Source organism: Heteronotia binoei, chromosome 16 (genome assembly GCF_032191835.1).
Source record: "Heteronotia binoei isolate CCM8104 ecotype False Entrance Well chromosome 16, APGP_CSIRO_Hbin_v1, whole genome shotgun sequence".
Taxonomy (NCBI): Eukaryota; Metazoa; Chordata; class Lepidosauria; order Squamata; family Gekkonidae; genus Heteronotia; species Heteronotia binoei.
In genome coordinates, this window is record NC_083238.1 from 58,816,435 (window position 1) to 58,833,429 (window position 16,995).

Sequence of the window (16,995 nt, forward strand, 5' to 3'; positions counted from 1 at the left end):
GGCTTCAGCGGCATGCAAGAACCTGAAAATTGACTGCTGTTTAATTAGGCACCCAGTTATCTCCCAGTGGAGACAGTCACGTGATGAACACTGCTAGCATCACAGTAATCCACAAGCTCCTCTTCTCTCCACCAATAAAAGGACAAACAGGCATTTTTCCTTTGGAAGCAGCAAGTCAACAGAGTATGGGCCTTCTGTACTTAAATTGCTGTAAGCCTCCACTCTTACTCTCTATGGCATCATAGCACCACTCTAGTCTTGCCCTCTATGGCACTATGGCTTGACAGGAGAGGAAGCTGCTCGACTCCTCCCTCCTGCTCTACAGCGCCACCATGGCAAGTGGCGAAGGGTGATATTGCAGCTATTTGTTCCTCAGGGATGCAGTGAGCCCGAGAAGCTGGTCGGGCTCCCACATGACCCTGACAAACCCAACTCTCATCTAGAAGGCTAGATGGCCATCCGACAGCAATGAGGATGCTGTGAATTTAGGGGGCGGTATTTCTGAATTTCCTGCATTGTGCAGAGGGTTGGACTAGATGACCCTGAAGGTATCTTCCAACTCTGTGATTCTATGATCTTAGCCTGAGGCACAGGCTAAATTTCTGATTTCCGACACCATGGCCAATGTCAGCAGAATGTTCACAGGCTCCCACAAAGGAAGGAGGGAAGAAGCCCCAGGCCTCAGATTCAGCAGGAACTCCCAGAGTGCAGCTCCTGAACCTTTCTGAGGGTTCCCCCTCCTCCTCCCTACCTACTTTGTCCATTGAATAGAAGGTGCAGCTGCATAACAATCCCTGGAATAGGAGAGCAGGCAGCTGGGCAGTCATCAGGGGCTTTGCCAAGCCCCCAGCAGCCTTCATTAACCCCTGGAGAAGCCCGCACCACCCTTTCTCCACTTCTTATGTGATTTTGGGGGGCGAGTGGCTTGCTGGCCTTGTGACTGTAGGGGGGGTGGCCCAGGAGAGCCCCAGGTGAGCGAGGCCTGCTTGTGCTGGCTGGATCTCTACCCAGCCCAAGCAGGCCTCGCTTGCCTGGGGCTCTCCTTTCTTACATCGGGTTGCTTTTGGCTGGATGGGGGGCGGCATTTGCTAATGAGTTATGCTAACAAGCTCCACCACCTATTTTTAACAAAACAGCCCCTGAGAAGCCATAATTAGTAATAAATTATTACACGCAATGCCAGGGAGCAGCGCGACATTTATGGGGACCGACCTTCTTTTCGTGCTTCAAGAGGTTCACGTTGAGGCAGAAGGAGAAGAGCAGCTTGTCTTTTTCAAAGAGGGAGCGGCAGATGTTTACGTAGAGGGAGTAAGTAAAGTGATCCTTGAGTATCTTCAGCCTGCGTTAAAGGGAAAAGAGAGGGAAACCCAAAAATTAATCTCACTTTGGGGTTTGCCACTTAATAAACACAATTAGAAACCACTTAAGATTTCAGCTGTTCTGGTCAATTTGCTCCCATGCAATCAAAGACGCTCATTAACGGTGCGCACCAACTTGGGAGCAGACAAATGGAAAACATTTCAGTGGAACTGGAGACGACGGTTGTGGGTTTTGCAGGAATAATCACGGACTCGGAACAAGCAGAGAAAGAAAGTTTTGGGTTGGCAGAAATCAAGGCCGCCTCCGGGGCATGACTCTGTGGCCTGCCAACTCTTCAACTTCTATTTCGTTTGCATAGTTAGAGGATTTGTGTGCAACCTATCCCAAAAACTCTTTGGGGGAGCAGGGACTGGGGGGGGGGGGGGTTATGGCATCATCTGATGAAACCACAGAGTTTCCAGCAATTCCTTGAGCTACTCTACATCACAGACAACACTGAGGGTTTTTGAGTTGCTTTCAATTCTCCTGCTCCCTGTGTGAGCAGTGGTGGACCACTTGGGCTACCGGCAGGAATAGAGACCTAGATCACCTGCGACAAACATAGACAGCTGCAAGAAGGGACTCGATTAACATCTGCAGCCGAGGTCCATCAGTGTATCCTTGGTGCTTGAGGGCTTCTGGAGTTCTGGCCCCTCTGGTGGACCTCCTGATGGCACCTGGACATTTGGCCCATGTGACACAGAGTGTTGGACTGGATGGGCCATTGGCTTGATCCAACATGTTCTTATGTTTGGGACAGTGATGCTCTGTATTCTTGTGCTTGGGGGGGGGAGCAACAGTGGGAGGGCTTCTAGTGTCCCGGCCCCGCTGATGGACCTCCTGATGGCATCTGGGTTTTATGGCCGCTGTGTGACACAGAGTGATGAACTGGATGGGCCACTGGCCTGATCCAACATGGCTTCTCTTATATACTTATGCTCTGTGAGAAGGAGTCCTGGTCTCATCAGCAAGAAAATGGAATTTCTTTTCTCAGTTACATTTGAAACTCCCCCCCCCCTTCTTTCAAAGGCTTCAGGCTCTACCCTCAGTCTCCCTGGTGAAATGTTCCACTGGCTATGTCATAAGAACATAAGAGAAGCCATGTTGGATCAGGCCAACGGCCAATCCAGTCCAACACTCTGTGTCACACAGTGGCCAAAACCCAGGGGCCAACAGGAAGTCCACAAGTTGGGCCAGAACTCCAGAAATCCTCCCACTGTCCTCCCCCAAACCCTGAGTATACAGAGCATCACTGCCCCAGACATAAGAACATAAGAGAAGTCATGTTGGATCAGCCCAATGGCCCATCCAGTCCAATACTTTGTGTCATATAGCAGCTGAAACCCAGGGGCCATCAGGAGTTCCACCAGTGGGGGCACAACTCCAGAAGCCCTCGCACTGTTCCCCCCTAAGCACCAGGAATACAGAACTTCATTGCCCCAGTCATAAGAACATAAGAGAAGCCATGTTAGATCAAGCCAATGGTAAATCCAGCCCAACACTCTGTGTCACACAATGGGCAAAACCCAGGGGCCATCAGGAAGTCCATCAGTTGGGCCAGAACTCCAGAAACCCTCCCACTGTCCTCCTCCCAAACTCTGAGTATACAGAGCATCACTGCCCCAGACATAAGAACATAAGAGAAGCCATGCTGAATCAGCCCAATGGCCCATCCAGTCCAATACTTTGTGTCATATAGCAGCTGAATCCCAGGTGCCCTCAGGAGGTTCACAAGTGGGGCCAGAACTACAGAAGCCTTCCCACTGATCATAAGAACATATGGAAAGCCATGTTGGATCAGGCCAATGGTCCATCCAGTCCAACATTGTGTCACACAGTGGCCAAAACCTAGGGGCCACCAGGAGGTCCACCAGTGGGGCCAGAATTCCAGATGCCCTCCCACTGTCCTCCCCCTCCAAGCACCAAAAATACAGAGCTTCACAGCCCTAGATATAAGAACATGAGAAGCCCCACTGGATCAGGCCAATGGCCCAATGGCTCTGCGTCACATAATGGCCAAAATCCAGGGGCCAGATGTAGCTCCTTAGAGGAAAAGGGTGAGATGAAAATGTGACTGACTAAAAATTTATTATACTTCTAATACTGTATGCTCATAAATCCTTTCCGTGTCTTTGGGAAGGAACTGCAAAGGCATCCCCAGATGCCACAAAATGCCCTGTATCTTCCTCCAATACATGTCAGCCAGAGCACAGCCGCTCCACCAAAGACATCAGCAATGTAAACGCAACAAGATGGCTCTAAATTACTGGTAAATACAAGCAGGCGCCGCCGAGGAGGGAAAACTGTGCACTTGACCCCCGAGATCTCGTTTATTATTTATTGTGCTCGGGCGATAAATGAGTATCACATAAAAATCTGACACTGAACTCAATCTCCACAGCGCATTATTTTTTAAATGAGTTTCTAGTGAAGTCAACTTAAAAAAAGCTGGGCCCAATTAATGGAAGAGACGGGAATTAGTCAGGCTAGCCTTTGCCTAATTTTCTCGGGGTTTGATGTCTAAGGCCTGTTTTGACATTTATCCGTTATGTTTAATTGAATCTAAAAGAAACTTGCGAGGCGATTCTGCCTAAAAAGTTAGGAGCCTCCCAATTACTTCTGAGTACTTGTTACATGAGCTGATTTGTTCGTTTTTAATGAGATTCTGTTCTTGCGTGGCTCTTCAAGGGCAACAGCTCTACATTGTTTCCTTGTGGTGGAGTAAGAGACTCGGCATGCCAGAACACTGGGGGGCGCTACATCACTCTAAGTGTGTATAGGGGCGATCTCCTTGAATGGGAGAGCTGTTTTGGTGTCGCGGTTAAGTGCACAGACTCTTATCTGGGAGAACCGGGTTTGATTCCCCACTCCTCCACATGCCCCTGCTGGTGTGACTTTGAGTCAGCCACAAGTTCTTGCAGAGCTGTTCCGGTCAACGGCAGTTTCTGTCAGAGCTCTCTCAGCTCCACCAACCTCATAGGCTAGGGGATATTTTTCACAAAGCCATTTTGTCCCGCCTCCTGTGCTATGGAGAGAAAGAAGGCTCTTTCTTGGTCCACCAAAAGCAGAGAATTGTCCTTTAAGGGGCAACTCGTAAGAAAGGAAAAGGAGCTGGGTTGGGAAATATCTAAGCTCTTGGGGGTGGAGTCTGGGGAGGGCAGGGACCTCAGAGGGATACAATACCACAAAGTCCCTCCTCAAAGCAGCCATTTTCTCCAGGGGAACTGATCTTGCTCCTTGCAGCGCTTTTATTGTAACAGGAACTCCTTTGCATATTAGGCCATACACCCCATCATGTAGCCAGTCCTCCAACAGCTTACAGGGCTTTTATTACAGGGCCTGCCGTAAGCTCTCGGAGGACTGGCTACATCAGGGGTGTGTGGCCTAATATGCAAAGGAGTTCCTGCTACAAAAAAAGCTCATGTAGCAGGACATCTCCGGGTGCTACTTGGAGGTGGTCAACCTACGTGTGGAGGGAGTGTTTTTATTTTATTTCGTTCAGCTTTTCTCAATCTCACGCAGGCATGTGGAGGTTTACTGTCTCAGACGTGGACACTGGAGGGTTTACTGAACTTATTCAGATCTTCCTTCCTGGCCAGCCATCTGAGCCTGTGATTTACATAGGTCCGAACGACTTTTTTGTGTTTAACTTCCCTAGCAGCGGTGCCGAACTCATTTGTTACGAGGGCCGGATCTGACATCAATGAGACCTTGTTAGGCTGGGCCGTGTGTGTCATACTATGTAATGCCAAGTTGCAGAGATATAAACTTTATAAAGAACACAGAAAAATACAATTAAAGATTTTGTATCTCTCCCGCGTGATCATGGGAACTGGGCAAAGGAAGCTCTGGCTCTTTTCTTGAGAGCCAGTTTGGTGCAGTGGTTAAGTGCCCGGGCTCTTATCTGGGAGACCCGGGTTTGATTCCCCACTCCTCCACTTGCACCTGCTGAAATGGCGTTGGGTCAGCCATAGCTCTGGCAGGAGTTGTCCTTGAAAGAGCCAGTTCGGTGTAGTGGTTAAGTACACGGACTCTTTTCTGGGAGAACCGGGTTTGATTCCCCACTCCTCCACTTGCAGCTGCTGGAATGGCCTTGGATTAGCCATAGCTCTGGCAGAGGCTGTCCTTGAAAGGGCAGCTGCTGTGAAAGTCCTCTCAGCCCCACACACCTCACTGTTGTGGAGAAGGAAGATAAAGGTGATTGTGAGCCGCTCTGAGACTCTGAGATTCAGAGTGGAGGGCGGGATATAAATCAAAAATCTTCTTCTTCTTCTCTCCCCAGGGGATGAGGAGGGGGCAGAGCCTCAGCCAATAGAAGGAAAAGAGGCTTGGCTTAGTAGCTGTGCGATTGAGAGAGCCTAGCAAAGCAAGGTCTCCCTCTCCCACCTTCCTCCCCAAGGGAGGAACCTCAGCCAATGGAGAAGGTAGAGGCTTTGCTCTCTAGCTCCTGTGTGACTGAGCAAGCCTGGCAAAGCAAGCTGTGATGCAGAAGGAAGCAAGAGAGAGAGAGAAGAAAGCAGACTTGCCCGTGGGCCTGATAGGAACCCTCCAGGGGCCTGGTCTGGCCCCCGGGCCGCATGTTTGACACCCCTTGTCTTACAGTTTTACTACAGGGATTAGAAACCATGTCTCACTTTAGGGCACTATGTTAAAATCTCAGTCATCACAACTCAAATTCTCGCCCTGCTTCTTGCTTCTACTTGGCATTATTTTAACAACAGACTAGTGGAAAGACAGACCCTTTTCTCTTCCCAAACGCCAGAAGGTATGAAACAGCTGAAATTGAGCTCTTCTGAATCTCTGCAGTTTCGATGGCAAAGCCAAGCAAGTGTTTATATCTCTCCCTAAGAAATCAATAGAAGGACCTACTGCTGGTTGGATCTCACCGAAGATTTTAAAAGGGAATGAGAGGCGAACGGCATAGTCTCATGCATGTTTACTCAGAGGTGATGCCTACCGAAATTAGTGGAGAGTCTTCCCAAGTAAATACATAGGATTGGAGCTTTTCTGTTCAAGTGAAGTCTTTATAGCAAGTGGTGACAAATAGCCACCTGATATTCCACAAGCATTTAAAAAGCAAAATTCAAAGCAAAAGCACTTGACTCACCTTGCTTGCAAAATATCAGATTTCTCAGAATTATCGATGGACATGACAAAAAGGTTGATAAACCATGTGAGGGAATACTGGTACATGGGCTCGATATTGGCTAGATCGGCAATGGAAAAAAACAAAATTGATGAATGGATGGCAATCGGACGATATTCCATTCGGGTCGCATCGATTTTCTTTTCCGTTTCTTCCGCCACGGCTTGCTTCTCCGAAATCTCGTTAGCCAAAGCCTTGGAGGAAGACAGGACCTTGATGGCGGTTTCGTCCTCTAAAATATTCCCTTCAGAGGATGAAAGGACTTCTAGAATTTTGTCCTCTATTTCTTTGAGCTGCCTGTAATGAAATAATAAAACACGACCCTGTTTGGAAAGTTGCAAATGACCTTACGGATGGTGCAGACAGTTATATCTACTGGCAAAAAATGGGATTTAAGGCCAGAGGACGTTACTACTATACACACACAAAGTATTTTCTAAAATACATCAGGGTTTTTTCATACATTTTTTAAGCTCAGTCACAAATAGTTGCTTATAATGTTCCCTAACGATTTTTGCCCAGAACTTTCTACAGCCAGTTTGGTGTCGTGGTTAAGCATGCAGACTCTTAGCTGGGAGAACCGGGCTGGATTCCCCACTCCTCCTCATGCACCTGCTGGAGTGACCTTGGGTCAGTCATAATTCTCTCAGAGCTGTTCCACTCAAGAGCAGTTTCTGTCAGAGCTCTCTCAGCCCCAACTGCCTCACAGAGTGTTTGTTGTGGGAAGGAGAGGGAAAAGGGGATTGCAAGCTGCTCTGAGACTCCAAGTGAAGAAGAAAAAGACCACAGATTTATACCCCGCCCTTCTCTCTGAATCAGAGTCTCAGAGCAGCTTTAAATCTCCTTTCCCCACAACAGACGCCCTGTGAGGCAGGTGGGGCTGAGAGAGCTTTCCCAGAAACTGCCCTTTCAAGGACAGCTCTGCGAGAGCTATGACTAACCCAAGGCCATTCCAGCAGATGCAAGTGGAGGAGTGGGGAATCAAACCCAGTTCTCCCAGGTAAGAGTCTGCACACTTAACCACTACACCAAACTGGCTCTCAAGCTGAAGGGCAGTGTATAAATCCAATCGTCATCATTGTTCTGATTTAATGACATTCACTGCAGAAATCTCATGGTCAATGTTTTGAGCCTAAGACCCAGGGGAAAACATGAAACGGCTGGGCATTACGAGCTTTCGTACATAAGTTGCTTCACGTACTGGTCAGCCAACGGAGAAAAGAGAGGCTTTGCTCTGTAGCTTGACTGAGCAAGCCTGGCAAAGCAAGCTGTGGTGCAGAAAGAAGCAAGAGAGGGAGAAGGAAGCAGATGACACTCATGGGCCTGATAGGAGCCCTCGAGTGGGGGGGCCTGATCCGGCCCACAGGCCTCATGTTTGACATCCTTGATCTAAACTGTGCATGTGAACAGTTGCTCATTAACATAAGAAGCCCCACTTGGCAACAGTCTGGAGCCACTCAGGGTCTTGCACCGCCCATTGCCCATTTTAAGATTACAGACAAAACAACCAAAATAGTTATAGTGACCAAATAGCTATGTATATTCATTGAATACAGTCCATAGTAAACTTAAATATACAATTCCCTGTGCACCCATTTTAAAATGATAGCGGTTCTATTTGCTCAAGATGTGAGCTGCTCCACTCGGTAGGGGACGGGGGACAGATGGAGCACTGGCCTCGTTCTCTTCTCATGGCTGGACTGCCTGCAGTTATGGATGCCAGCCTCCAGGCGGGACCTGGGGATCCCCCAGAATCACAGCTCATCTCCAGGTTACAGAAATCAGTCCCCCTGGAGAAAACGGGTGCTTTGGAGGGTGGACTCTGCAGCATCACACCTCCACTGGGGTCCTTGTCCTCCCCAGGTTCTACCTCTAAATCTCCAGGAATATCTCAGTCTGGAGCTGGCAACCCTCGCCTCCCACCCCCGCCCCATCTGTGGTCTGGACGGCAAGTCTCCTGCACACAGCCCCAAAGAGAACGTCACCTTCCATGGATCTCGGAGGACTGGATTCATCCACCCTCCTGTTCCCCCCACTACAAAAGACCGCGGCTGCGCTTATACCAGTTGCACAGGCTTATCACTGGCAATAATCTATCTACTGATGGACGGACGGCCTGGCTGTGTCCCAGAAAAACTGGACCTGGTGTTACAGGCTGTGGCAGGAAGCCTCAGGCTGAGTAGGCTGAAGTTGAATCCAGCGAAGACAGAGGTCCTTTGCCTGAGTCGTGGTGGTCTGGGAGGAGAAATCCCCCTACCAGTTTTTGACAGGGCGCCATTGGTAATGGCGCACAAGGTCAAGAGCTTGGGGGTGCTACTGGAGCCTTCTTTGTCAATGGAGGCCCAGATAGCAGCCACTGCCAAATCCGCCTTTTTCCATCTTAGGAGGGCGAGGCAGTTGGCCCCCTTCCTGGAACGTGACGATTTGGCAACACTGATCCATGCAACGGTCACCTCGAGGTTGGACTACTGTAATGCCCTCTACATGGGGCGACCCTTGCGCCGAAGCCGGAAACTACAGCTAGTGTAGAACGCAGCAGCCAGGCTGTTATTAGGGCTTTCTAAGTGGGGGCACATACAGCCGAGGCTGCGGGAGCTGCACTGGCTGCCAATTGTGTACCGAATCCGTTACAAGGTGCTGGTCATTACCTTTAAAGCCCTATCTGGCCGAGGACCTGTCTACCTTAGGGACCGTAACTCCCCATGTGTACCCCAGAGGGTGCTGAGATCAGGTTCACAAAATCTACTGACAATCCCCGGGCCGAAGGAGGCCAAACTGAAAACGACAAGAGAAAGGGCCTTCTCAATCATGGCTCCCCACTGGTGGAATCAGAGGAGGTGTGGGCCCCCTGCAAGACTACCCTCTTTCAGCTGGCCTTTTCATAATGCGGATTCTGCTGTGCCGTCGCTACGAAAATCTGTAAATGAGCAAGATCGGAAACTTTTGAAAATATAGCACCGAGTACGATTGCATGAAATTGTTGGTTTTAATTAGATGGCTTCAAGGGAATTTTAAGGAAACTGTATAATGTTGGAGATTGTTGTTTTATTATGTAATCTTTGTATTTTATATTGTATTGTGAGCCGCCCTGAGCCTGCTTTGGCAGGGAGGGAGGGTATAAATTAAATGTTGTTGATATTATTATTATTATTAATAGAACTGCCAAGTAGGCAAGAAAGGTTGTGGGAACCCTCCGTACAAAGCACTCTTCCCAGAGGTCACGTTCCTCAAGGAATACAGGCAGCTGCTCTTATTCAACGGACCCCGCAATTTGACAACTCTAGGATCCAACTCCTATTCCTGGAAAAAGGAACTCCTTCAACAATCATTGCCCTGCCGATTAAGATGCTTGTTTTGGGGGGGGCAGATAACATGCGAATACCTTTTATTCTCAGCTCCTTGCAAGATCAGAGCTTGTTTCTCCTCTTCGAGGTCTGGCCTCTCTCTGGCTACAACGATCCCCAGAAGCTGATCTTGCATTCCTTCTGGTGTTATCATGAAGTTCAATAAGGTTACCTGGAAATTAAGGACAGAATGGCTCCAAAAAAGAGGTACAACAGGATAAGAGAACATAAGAACATAAGAGAAGCCATGTTGGATCAGGCCAATGGCCCATCCAGTCCAACACTCTGTGTCACATAAGAACAGAACAGAAGAGAAGCCATGTTGGATCAGGCCAGTGGCCCATCCAGTCCAACACTCTGTGTCACATAAGAACAGAACAGAAGAGAAGCCATGTTGGATCAGGCCAGTGGCCCATCCAGTCCAACACTCTGTGTCACATAAGAACATAAGAGAAGCCATGTTGGATCAGGCCAATGGCCCATCCAGTCCAACACTCTGTGTCACATAAGAACAGAACAGAAGAGAAGCCATGTTGGATCAGGCCAGTGGCCCATCCAGTCCAACACTCTGTGTCACATAAGAACATAAGAGAAGCCATGTTGGATCAGGCCAATGGCCCATCCAGTCCAACACTCTGTGTCACATAAGAACAGAACAGAAGAGAAGCCATGTTGGATCAGGCCAGTGGCCCATCCAGTCCAACACTCTGTGTCACATAAGAACATAAGAGAAGCCATGTTGGATCAGGCCAATGGCCCATCCAGTCCAACACTCTGTGTCACATAAGAACAGAACAGAAGAGAAGCCATGTTGGATCAGGCCAATGGCCCATCCAGTCCAACCCTGTGTGTCACACAGTGGCCAAAAACCCCAAGTGCCATCAGGAAGTCCACCAGTGGGGCCAGGACACTAGAAGCCCTTCCACAGTGCCCCCACAAGCACCCAGGATACAGAGCATCACTGCCCAGACAGAGAGTTCTAACAATAAGCTGTGGCTTAAACCATAAAACCATGCCAACCTCGGATCACTGAAATACAGTTCTTTCAAACCAAGGATAGTGTTTCAACACTTTTTTTTTGGGGGGGGGGGGGTGGGCACAGTTGCCATAGGTAAGAAAACAAAACGTCTCTCATATGTCAATTTCCGTCCATCTTCAACACAAGTCGTTCCCTGTCTAATGGTAGTATTGTTGGAAACTCAATTTGTCTGGCACAGGGGTAGCCAAACTGTGGCTCGGAAGCCACACGTGGCTCTTTCACACATATTGCATGGCTCTCAAAGCCCCCACTGACCCATAAGCCAGCTTGGAGAAGCCATTTGCCTCTATAAATCCCTTCTCCAAGTCAAGCCAGCTGGCAGCCTGCAGCATGCATTTAAAGTTACAGTTGCTTTCTTTCCCTCCCTCTCCTCCCCCAATTTCCTTCCTTCCAGCTCTCAAACATCTGACATTCATGCCTTCTGGTTCTCAAAACATCTTTATGTTTATTCTATGTGGCTCTTACGTTAAGCAAGTTTGGCCACCTCTAGTCTAGCATATGAAGCCAATGTTAGAGAATGCCAGTTATCACCGACAGCTTGATTTTTTAAATTATCTTAAAAAGTAAAGCATCTGTCCGTATTCATACACGCAACCTTAAGGAAGGCCACCGGAGAAACGGAACTGTTGTTGATGGACTTCTTTGTTCATTATACAACATAATAACATCAGGGGTGGAATTCCAGCAGAAGCTCCTTTGCATATTAGGCCACACCCTCATGATGTAGCCAATCCTCCAAGAGCATACAAGGATTGGCTATATCGGGGGGGGGGAGGTATGGCCTAATATGCAAAGGAGCTCCTGCTAGAATTCTATCTCTGAAACTACATATGATTCAAAGGCTCATTTTGTAGCAGGAGCTCCTTTGCATATTAGGCCCCACACCCCTGATGTAGCCAATCCTCCGAGAACTTACAGTAGGCCCTGTAATAAGAACCCTGTAAGCTCTTGAAGGATTGGCCACATCAGGGGTGTGTGGCCTAATATACAAAGGAGCTCCCGCTACAAAATGAGCCCTGGGGAAATCATATGTAGTTTCGGGGATGGAATTCTAGCAGGAGCTCCTTTGCATATTAGGCCACATCCCCTGATGTAGCCAGTCCTCCAAGAGCTTACAAAAAAGAACCCTGTGAGCTCTTAGAGGATTGGCTACATCAGGGGGTGTGGCCTAATATGCAAAGGAGCTCCTGCTAGAATTCCACCCCTGTGTTTAATCACTCGCTATTCAGCTCTTATAGGCACAGGAACAATCACACATGACAGGACTCTTTTTGTAGCAGGAGCTCCTTTGTATGTTAGGTCACACCCCCTGATGTAGCCAATCCTCCAAGAGCTTACAGGGCTCTTAGAACAGGGCCTTCTGTAAGCTCCAGGAGGATTGGTTGCGTCAGGGGCGTGTGGCCTAATATGCAAAGGAGCTCCTGCTAGAATTCCACCCCTGAATAACATGACGTTCTCACGCAAGCTGCTCACTTTTACGGATGTTTCCGGGAGGTAGTGGGGGTTCCTGAGCTTGGTCGTGATATAGAAGCGGAAGTCGGGAGCATATTCGATGGTGGAGTCCCCCAGGCGGATGCAGATGCTCCCGGCCTGCTTGAATGTCTGTTTCAGCAGCAGCGGCTCCAGAATCGGATCCAGCTCCTCGCCCACGTTTTCCAGCAGCACTTCCGGACAATAAAAAAAAAAAGAAGAACTAAGTTTCTTAAGCCATAAAGCCTGAACTTATGATTTGTAAGGAAGAGGAACACAATATAGAGCAAAACCAATCTTCGAGAAATACCACCAGATGGGCCATAATTTCAAAACAAAATGGGAAACAGTTTCAGGCCGTCGCTTGGCTGAAGTTCAGGGGAAGAAATATTTTTACAAGCGTGCCAGCTGCACGCCTGGGCGTAAATTCCAAAGAGAACGGCAACAAAGTCTTATGCCGGTGATATTTAACACTTGAGAGAATAAGAAAGACCTGCAAGACAAGACAAAGCAAAATGCTGGCAACACGGGGGTGGGGATTTCACACGTATGTGGTGGGGTGGCCCAAAGATCAGAGATATAATTAAAGGCAGCTATGATTAAACAAATCAAAAGCACAGCAGCATGTGTGATCCCATTAACACTGGAAGCGATACTACTTGGAAATATTAAAGATCAAGTACAGAAGCCGAATCGCCTATTAGTGGAGGGTACGTTTTTGCATACAGAGATTCCCAATGCCACTAAATGGAAATTAAGAGAGAGCTCCGTGTTGGCTGACTTCTCCACTTTGAGTACACGAAGTATAATGTGCAGTTCTGGCTCACGTCTGCTCAGCAATCCAAAAACAAAGCGGTTCCAGATAAAACTGAGTCTGCTCAGCAACAAGGTCTTCTCTAGCTAGAGCTGCCAGTTCCAGATATTATTGTTGTTGTTGTCGCTGTTGTTATTTCAGTTTAATGAATCGCCCCATCCCAGCTAGTGTCAGGCTCTGGGCAATTTACAACAGTGGATAATAAATACAATCGGGGTCTTTTTTTTATAGCAAGAACTGCTTTGCCCAGTAGGCCAGACATCCCCTGATGCAGCCAATCCTCCTGGAGCTTACAATAGGCCCTGTACTAAGAACCCTGTCAGCTCTTGGAGGATTGGCTATATTGGGGGGGGGGGGGTGGCCTAATATGCAAAGGAACTCCTGCTAACCCCCCACCCGAATACAATCATATAAAAAACAATAAAATCAATTCATTGATTCTTTGGAATCAAACCCGGTTCTTCCAGATAAGAGTCCACGCACTTAACCACTGCACCAAACTGGCTCTCAATTAACTGATTTTATTGGTTTTTAATATGATTGTATTCAGGGGGTTTTTTTCTTCAAAGGAAAATAAGCAGCACCTAAGTAAACCCTTTTATTTCAGCCTGTGGCTCCTTATCGAAAAGATCAGCAGAAGCAGACTCGCAAAACGAGGGCGAATGACTGTTTATATTAATCCCTGGGACTGTATGGGGGATAAAATATGAAGTTCATTGAAAGTACGAGACAGACTAGGCAAGACTGCCGTTTTGAAGATAAACGCGTCCGCGGCAGGAACAGGGAATTAGATACCAAGAGCTTTAGAGCCTGGTGGTATTTTAGTTGTGACGACAGCCATCCGATGACCTGTGATTAATCCGAAGAAAGCGGGAGTTTATACAATCCCCCAGCTAACTCTCAGTTAATCCAGTTTGGTGAAGTGGTTAAGTGTGGGGACTCTTATCTGAGAGAACTGGATTTGATTCCCCACTTCTCCACTTGCACCTGCTGGGTTAGCCATAGCCTATGGGTTAGCCATAGCTCTGGCAGAGGTTGTCCTTGAAAGGGCAGCTTCTGTGAGTGCTCTCTCAGCCCCACCCACCTCACAGGGTGTCTGTTGTGGGGGAGGAAGGGAAAGGAGATTATAGGCCACAATGAGATTCTGTCCTTGAAAGGGCAGCTTCTGGGACAGCTCTCTCAGCCCTACCCACCTCACAGGGGGTCTGTTGTGGGGGAGGAAGGGAAAGGAGATTGTAGGCCGCTCTGATGCAGAGAGAAGGGTGGGGTATAAATCTGCAATTCTTCTTCTCCTGCCCTCCCCAGGCTTGTTACCGACCAACCGTTTAGGCGTGGGGCCGCTCACCGGGTGTGCCGAACTGCACGCAGTTTTCCAGGGTCCTCACGTATTCCGTATTGCTGAGCTTAATGACGTGGAGGCTGTTGGCCTTCTCCATATTCTTCACCCACTTGTTGGCTTGCCCCTGAGGATCTATCATGAGAGGCCACCGTCTCGCGTTCCTGGAGAGGAAAGATGGGGCATGCCCAAAACTTCGTGGAAGGCATTTGCACGCCACCTTCCAAGACAACCCTTGTACAGAAAAATCTACAATAAAACAACTGTCATGTCATGGAAAAAAAAGCCAAATGTTATTGATTCTTCACGGCTTTTTTTTCCCCAGCAGGATCTCCTTGGCATATTAGGCCACACCCCCTTGGTGTAGCCAATCCTCCTGGAGTTTATAGGTGACCCTGTGCTAAGAGTCCTGGAAGCTCTTGGAGGATTGGCTACATCAAGGGGGTGTGGCCTAATATGCAAAGGAGTTCCTGCTACAAAAGAAGAAGAATTGCAGATTTATACCCCGCCCTTCTCTCTGAATCAGAGACTCAGAGCAGCTTACAGTCGCCTATATCTTCTCCCCCCACAACAGACACCCTGTGAGGTGGGTGGGGCTGAGAGGGCTCTCCCAGAAGCTGCCCTTTTAAGGACCACTCCTACAAGAGCTATGGCTGACCCAAAGCCATTCCAGCAGTTGTAAGTGGAGGAGTGGGGAATCAAACCCAGTTCTCCCAGATAAGAAGAAGAAGATGATATTGGATTCATATCCCGCGCTTCACTCCAAAGAGTCTCAGAGCGGCTCGCAATCTCCTTTCCCTTCCTCCCCCACAACAGACACCCTGTGAGGTAGGTGGGGCTGAGAGAGCTCTCACAGCAGCTGCCCTTTCAAGGACAACCTCTGCCAGAGCTATGGCTGGCCCAAGGCCATTCCAGCAGCTGCAAGTGGAGGAGTGGGGAATCAAACCCAGTTCTCCCAGATAAGAATCCACACACTTAACCACTACACAAAACTTACTCTCAGCCCTGATTCTTTGCAATGTATAAGCAAAATGGTGGGACAGCAACAGCTCCTTCATGTGAGCAGGGCCGGCGCGAGGGAATAGGCCACGTAGGCGGCTACTTAGAGAGCCACTTGACCTAGGGGCACCACGAGGCGCCCCCTCTCCTCGCACCCCACGTCGCTGCCATCTTTTGCCGAGGTCTCCCGAGAGGGAGACCGCGGCAAAGGGGGGGCAGGGTAGCAAGCACGTCACAAGCGCTCCCGCTCCGCTGCTGTCCTTTGCCGAGGTCTCCCGAGGCTCGGGAGGCGGCGGCAAAGTGGGGGGGAGCAAGCATGATGCAAGCGTGCCTGCTTCCCTGCCGGACTTTGCCGGGGTTTGGGTCATATAGTCCAATCCCTGCACAATGCTGGAAATCTGAACCCCTCCCCTTCGCATGAACACACCCAGTGAACCCTGTTCATGCCCAGAAGATGGTAGAAACCCCTCCAGGATCTCTGGCCAGAATGGCCTGGAGAAAACTGCTTCCTTGCCCCAAAGTGGCGATCAGAGTTTCCCGGGACGTGTAAGAAAGGTCCACAAGAACTGAGCGCTGGGGCACCCTTTCCTGCTCTCCTGATATAACCTGGGTTTTTCTTTTCCATGCCCAGTACACAGTTCAGTAGTGTCTGGTTTGAGTCCCACCAGAAATCTGAGTAAGTACCAGATAGCCTACCATAACTCCATTGTTTCAGGTGGGTACCATGTTAGTCTGCAGTAAAAGGACAAGATTCAAATCCTGTAGCACCTAAGAGACCAACATGATTTCCAGGGTAGAAGCTTTCAGAAGTCAAACCTCCCTTGATCAGAGACAAGCTTTCCTGCTTGCTTCCAACAAAACGAGCTTCCATTCTCAAAAGTGTGTGAATGGCAAGGAGGCTCGAAGGCCGTCTTTCTCAGACTGGTTACCTGAGGCCAAGGGTTGGAAATGCCAGGCCTCATACCTCGGGCTAACGAAACGTAAAGGAACAGAACAAAGTCGGAGTCCGATGGTATCTTTAAGTCCAACAAAACTTAATTCTGGGTATAAGCTTTCGTGTGCACGCACGCTTCCTCAGACACGCACAAAAGGTTATATTCCGAATTAAACTGTGTTGGTCTTAAAGGTGCCACCAGACTCAAAAACTTTGTTCTATTGCTTCGGTCTAACACGGCTCCCCAACTGAATCTATCCAAAGGCCAGGTCTCGGATTCAGTGGGAGCTCACAGGAGCACGGCTCCTGAACCTTTTGGAGAGTTCCACCTCCTCTTTCTGAGAGTTCCACCTCCTTGTCCACTGAATAGTAGGTGCAGCTGCATAACTATCCCTGGATGAGCTCCACCTCCTATTTTTCAACGAAATGACCTCTGCCAAAGGTAAAGCAGATATGACCTGTGCTTTTTTTTTTTATAATGTAGAATAGTAAAGCCATTGTGTTCCTTCAAGCAGTGGATAAGAGAAGCCATGTTGGATCAGGCTGATGGCCCA

General features: G+C 48.7%; 1 protein-coding gene across 1 annotated transcript in view; it reads right to left on the reverse strand.

Moving 5' to 3' along the window:
* DNAH7 (dynein axonemal heavy chain 7) overlaps nt 1-16,995 on the reverse strand; it is a 241,075-nt gene that overhangs the window by 39,837 nt on the left and 184,243 nt on the right. Inside the window, exons 43-47 of the mRNA XM_060257065.1 lie at nt 14,518-14,672; nt 12,362-12,552; nt 9,888-10,021; nt 6,467-6,802; nt 1,213-1,339 (exon numbers count right to left, since the gene is read on the reverse strand). Coding sequence (XP_060113048.1) covers nt 1,213-1,339; nt 6,467-6,802; nt 9,888-10,021; nt 12,362-12,552; nt 14,518-14,672 — 943 coding nt within the window. The remainder of the gene's footprint in view (nt 1-1,212; nt 1,340-6,466; nt 6,803-9,887; nt 10,022-12,361; nt 12,553-14,517; nt 14,673-16,995) is intronic.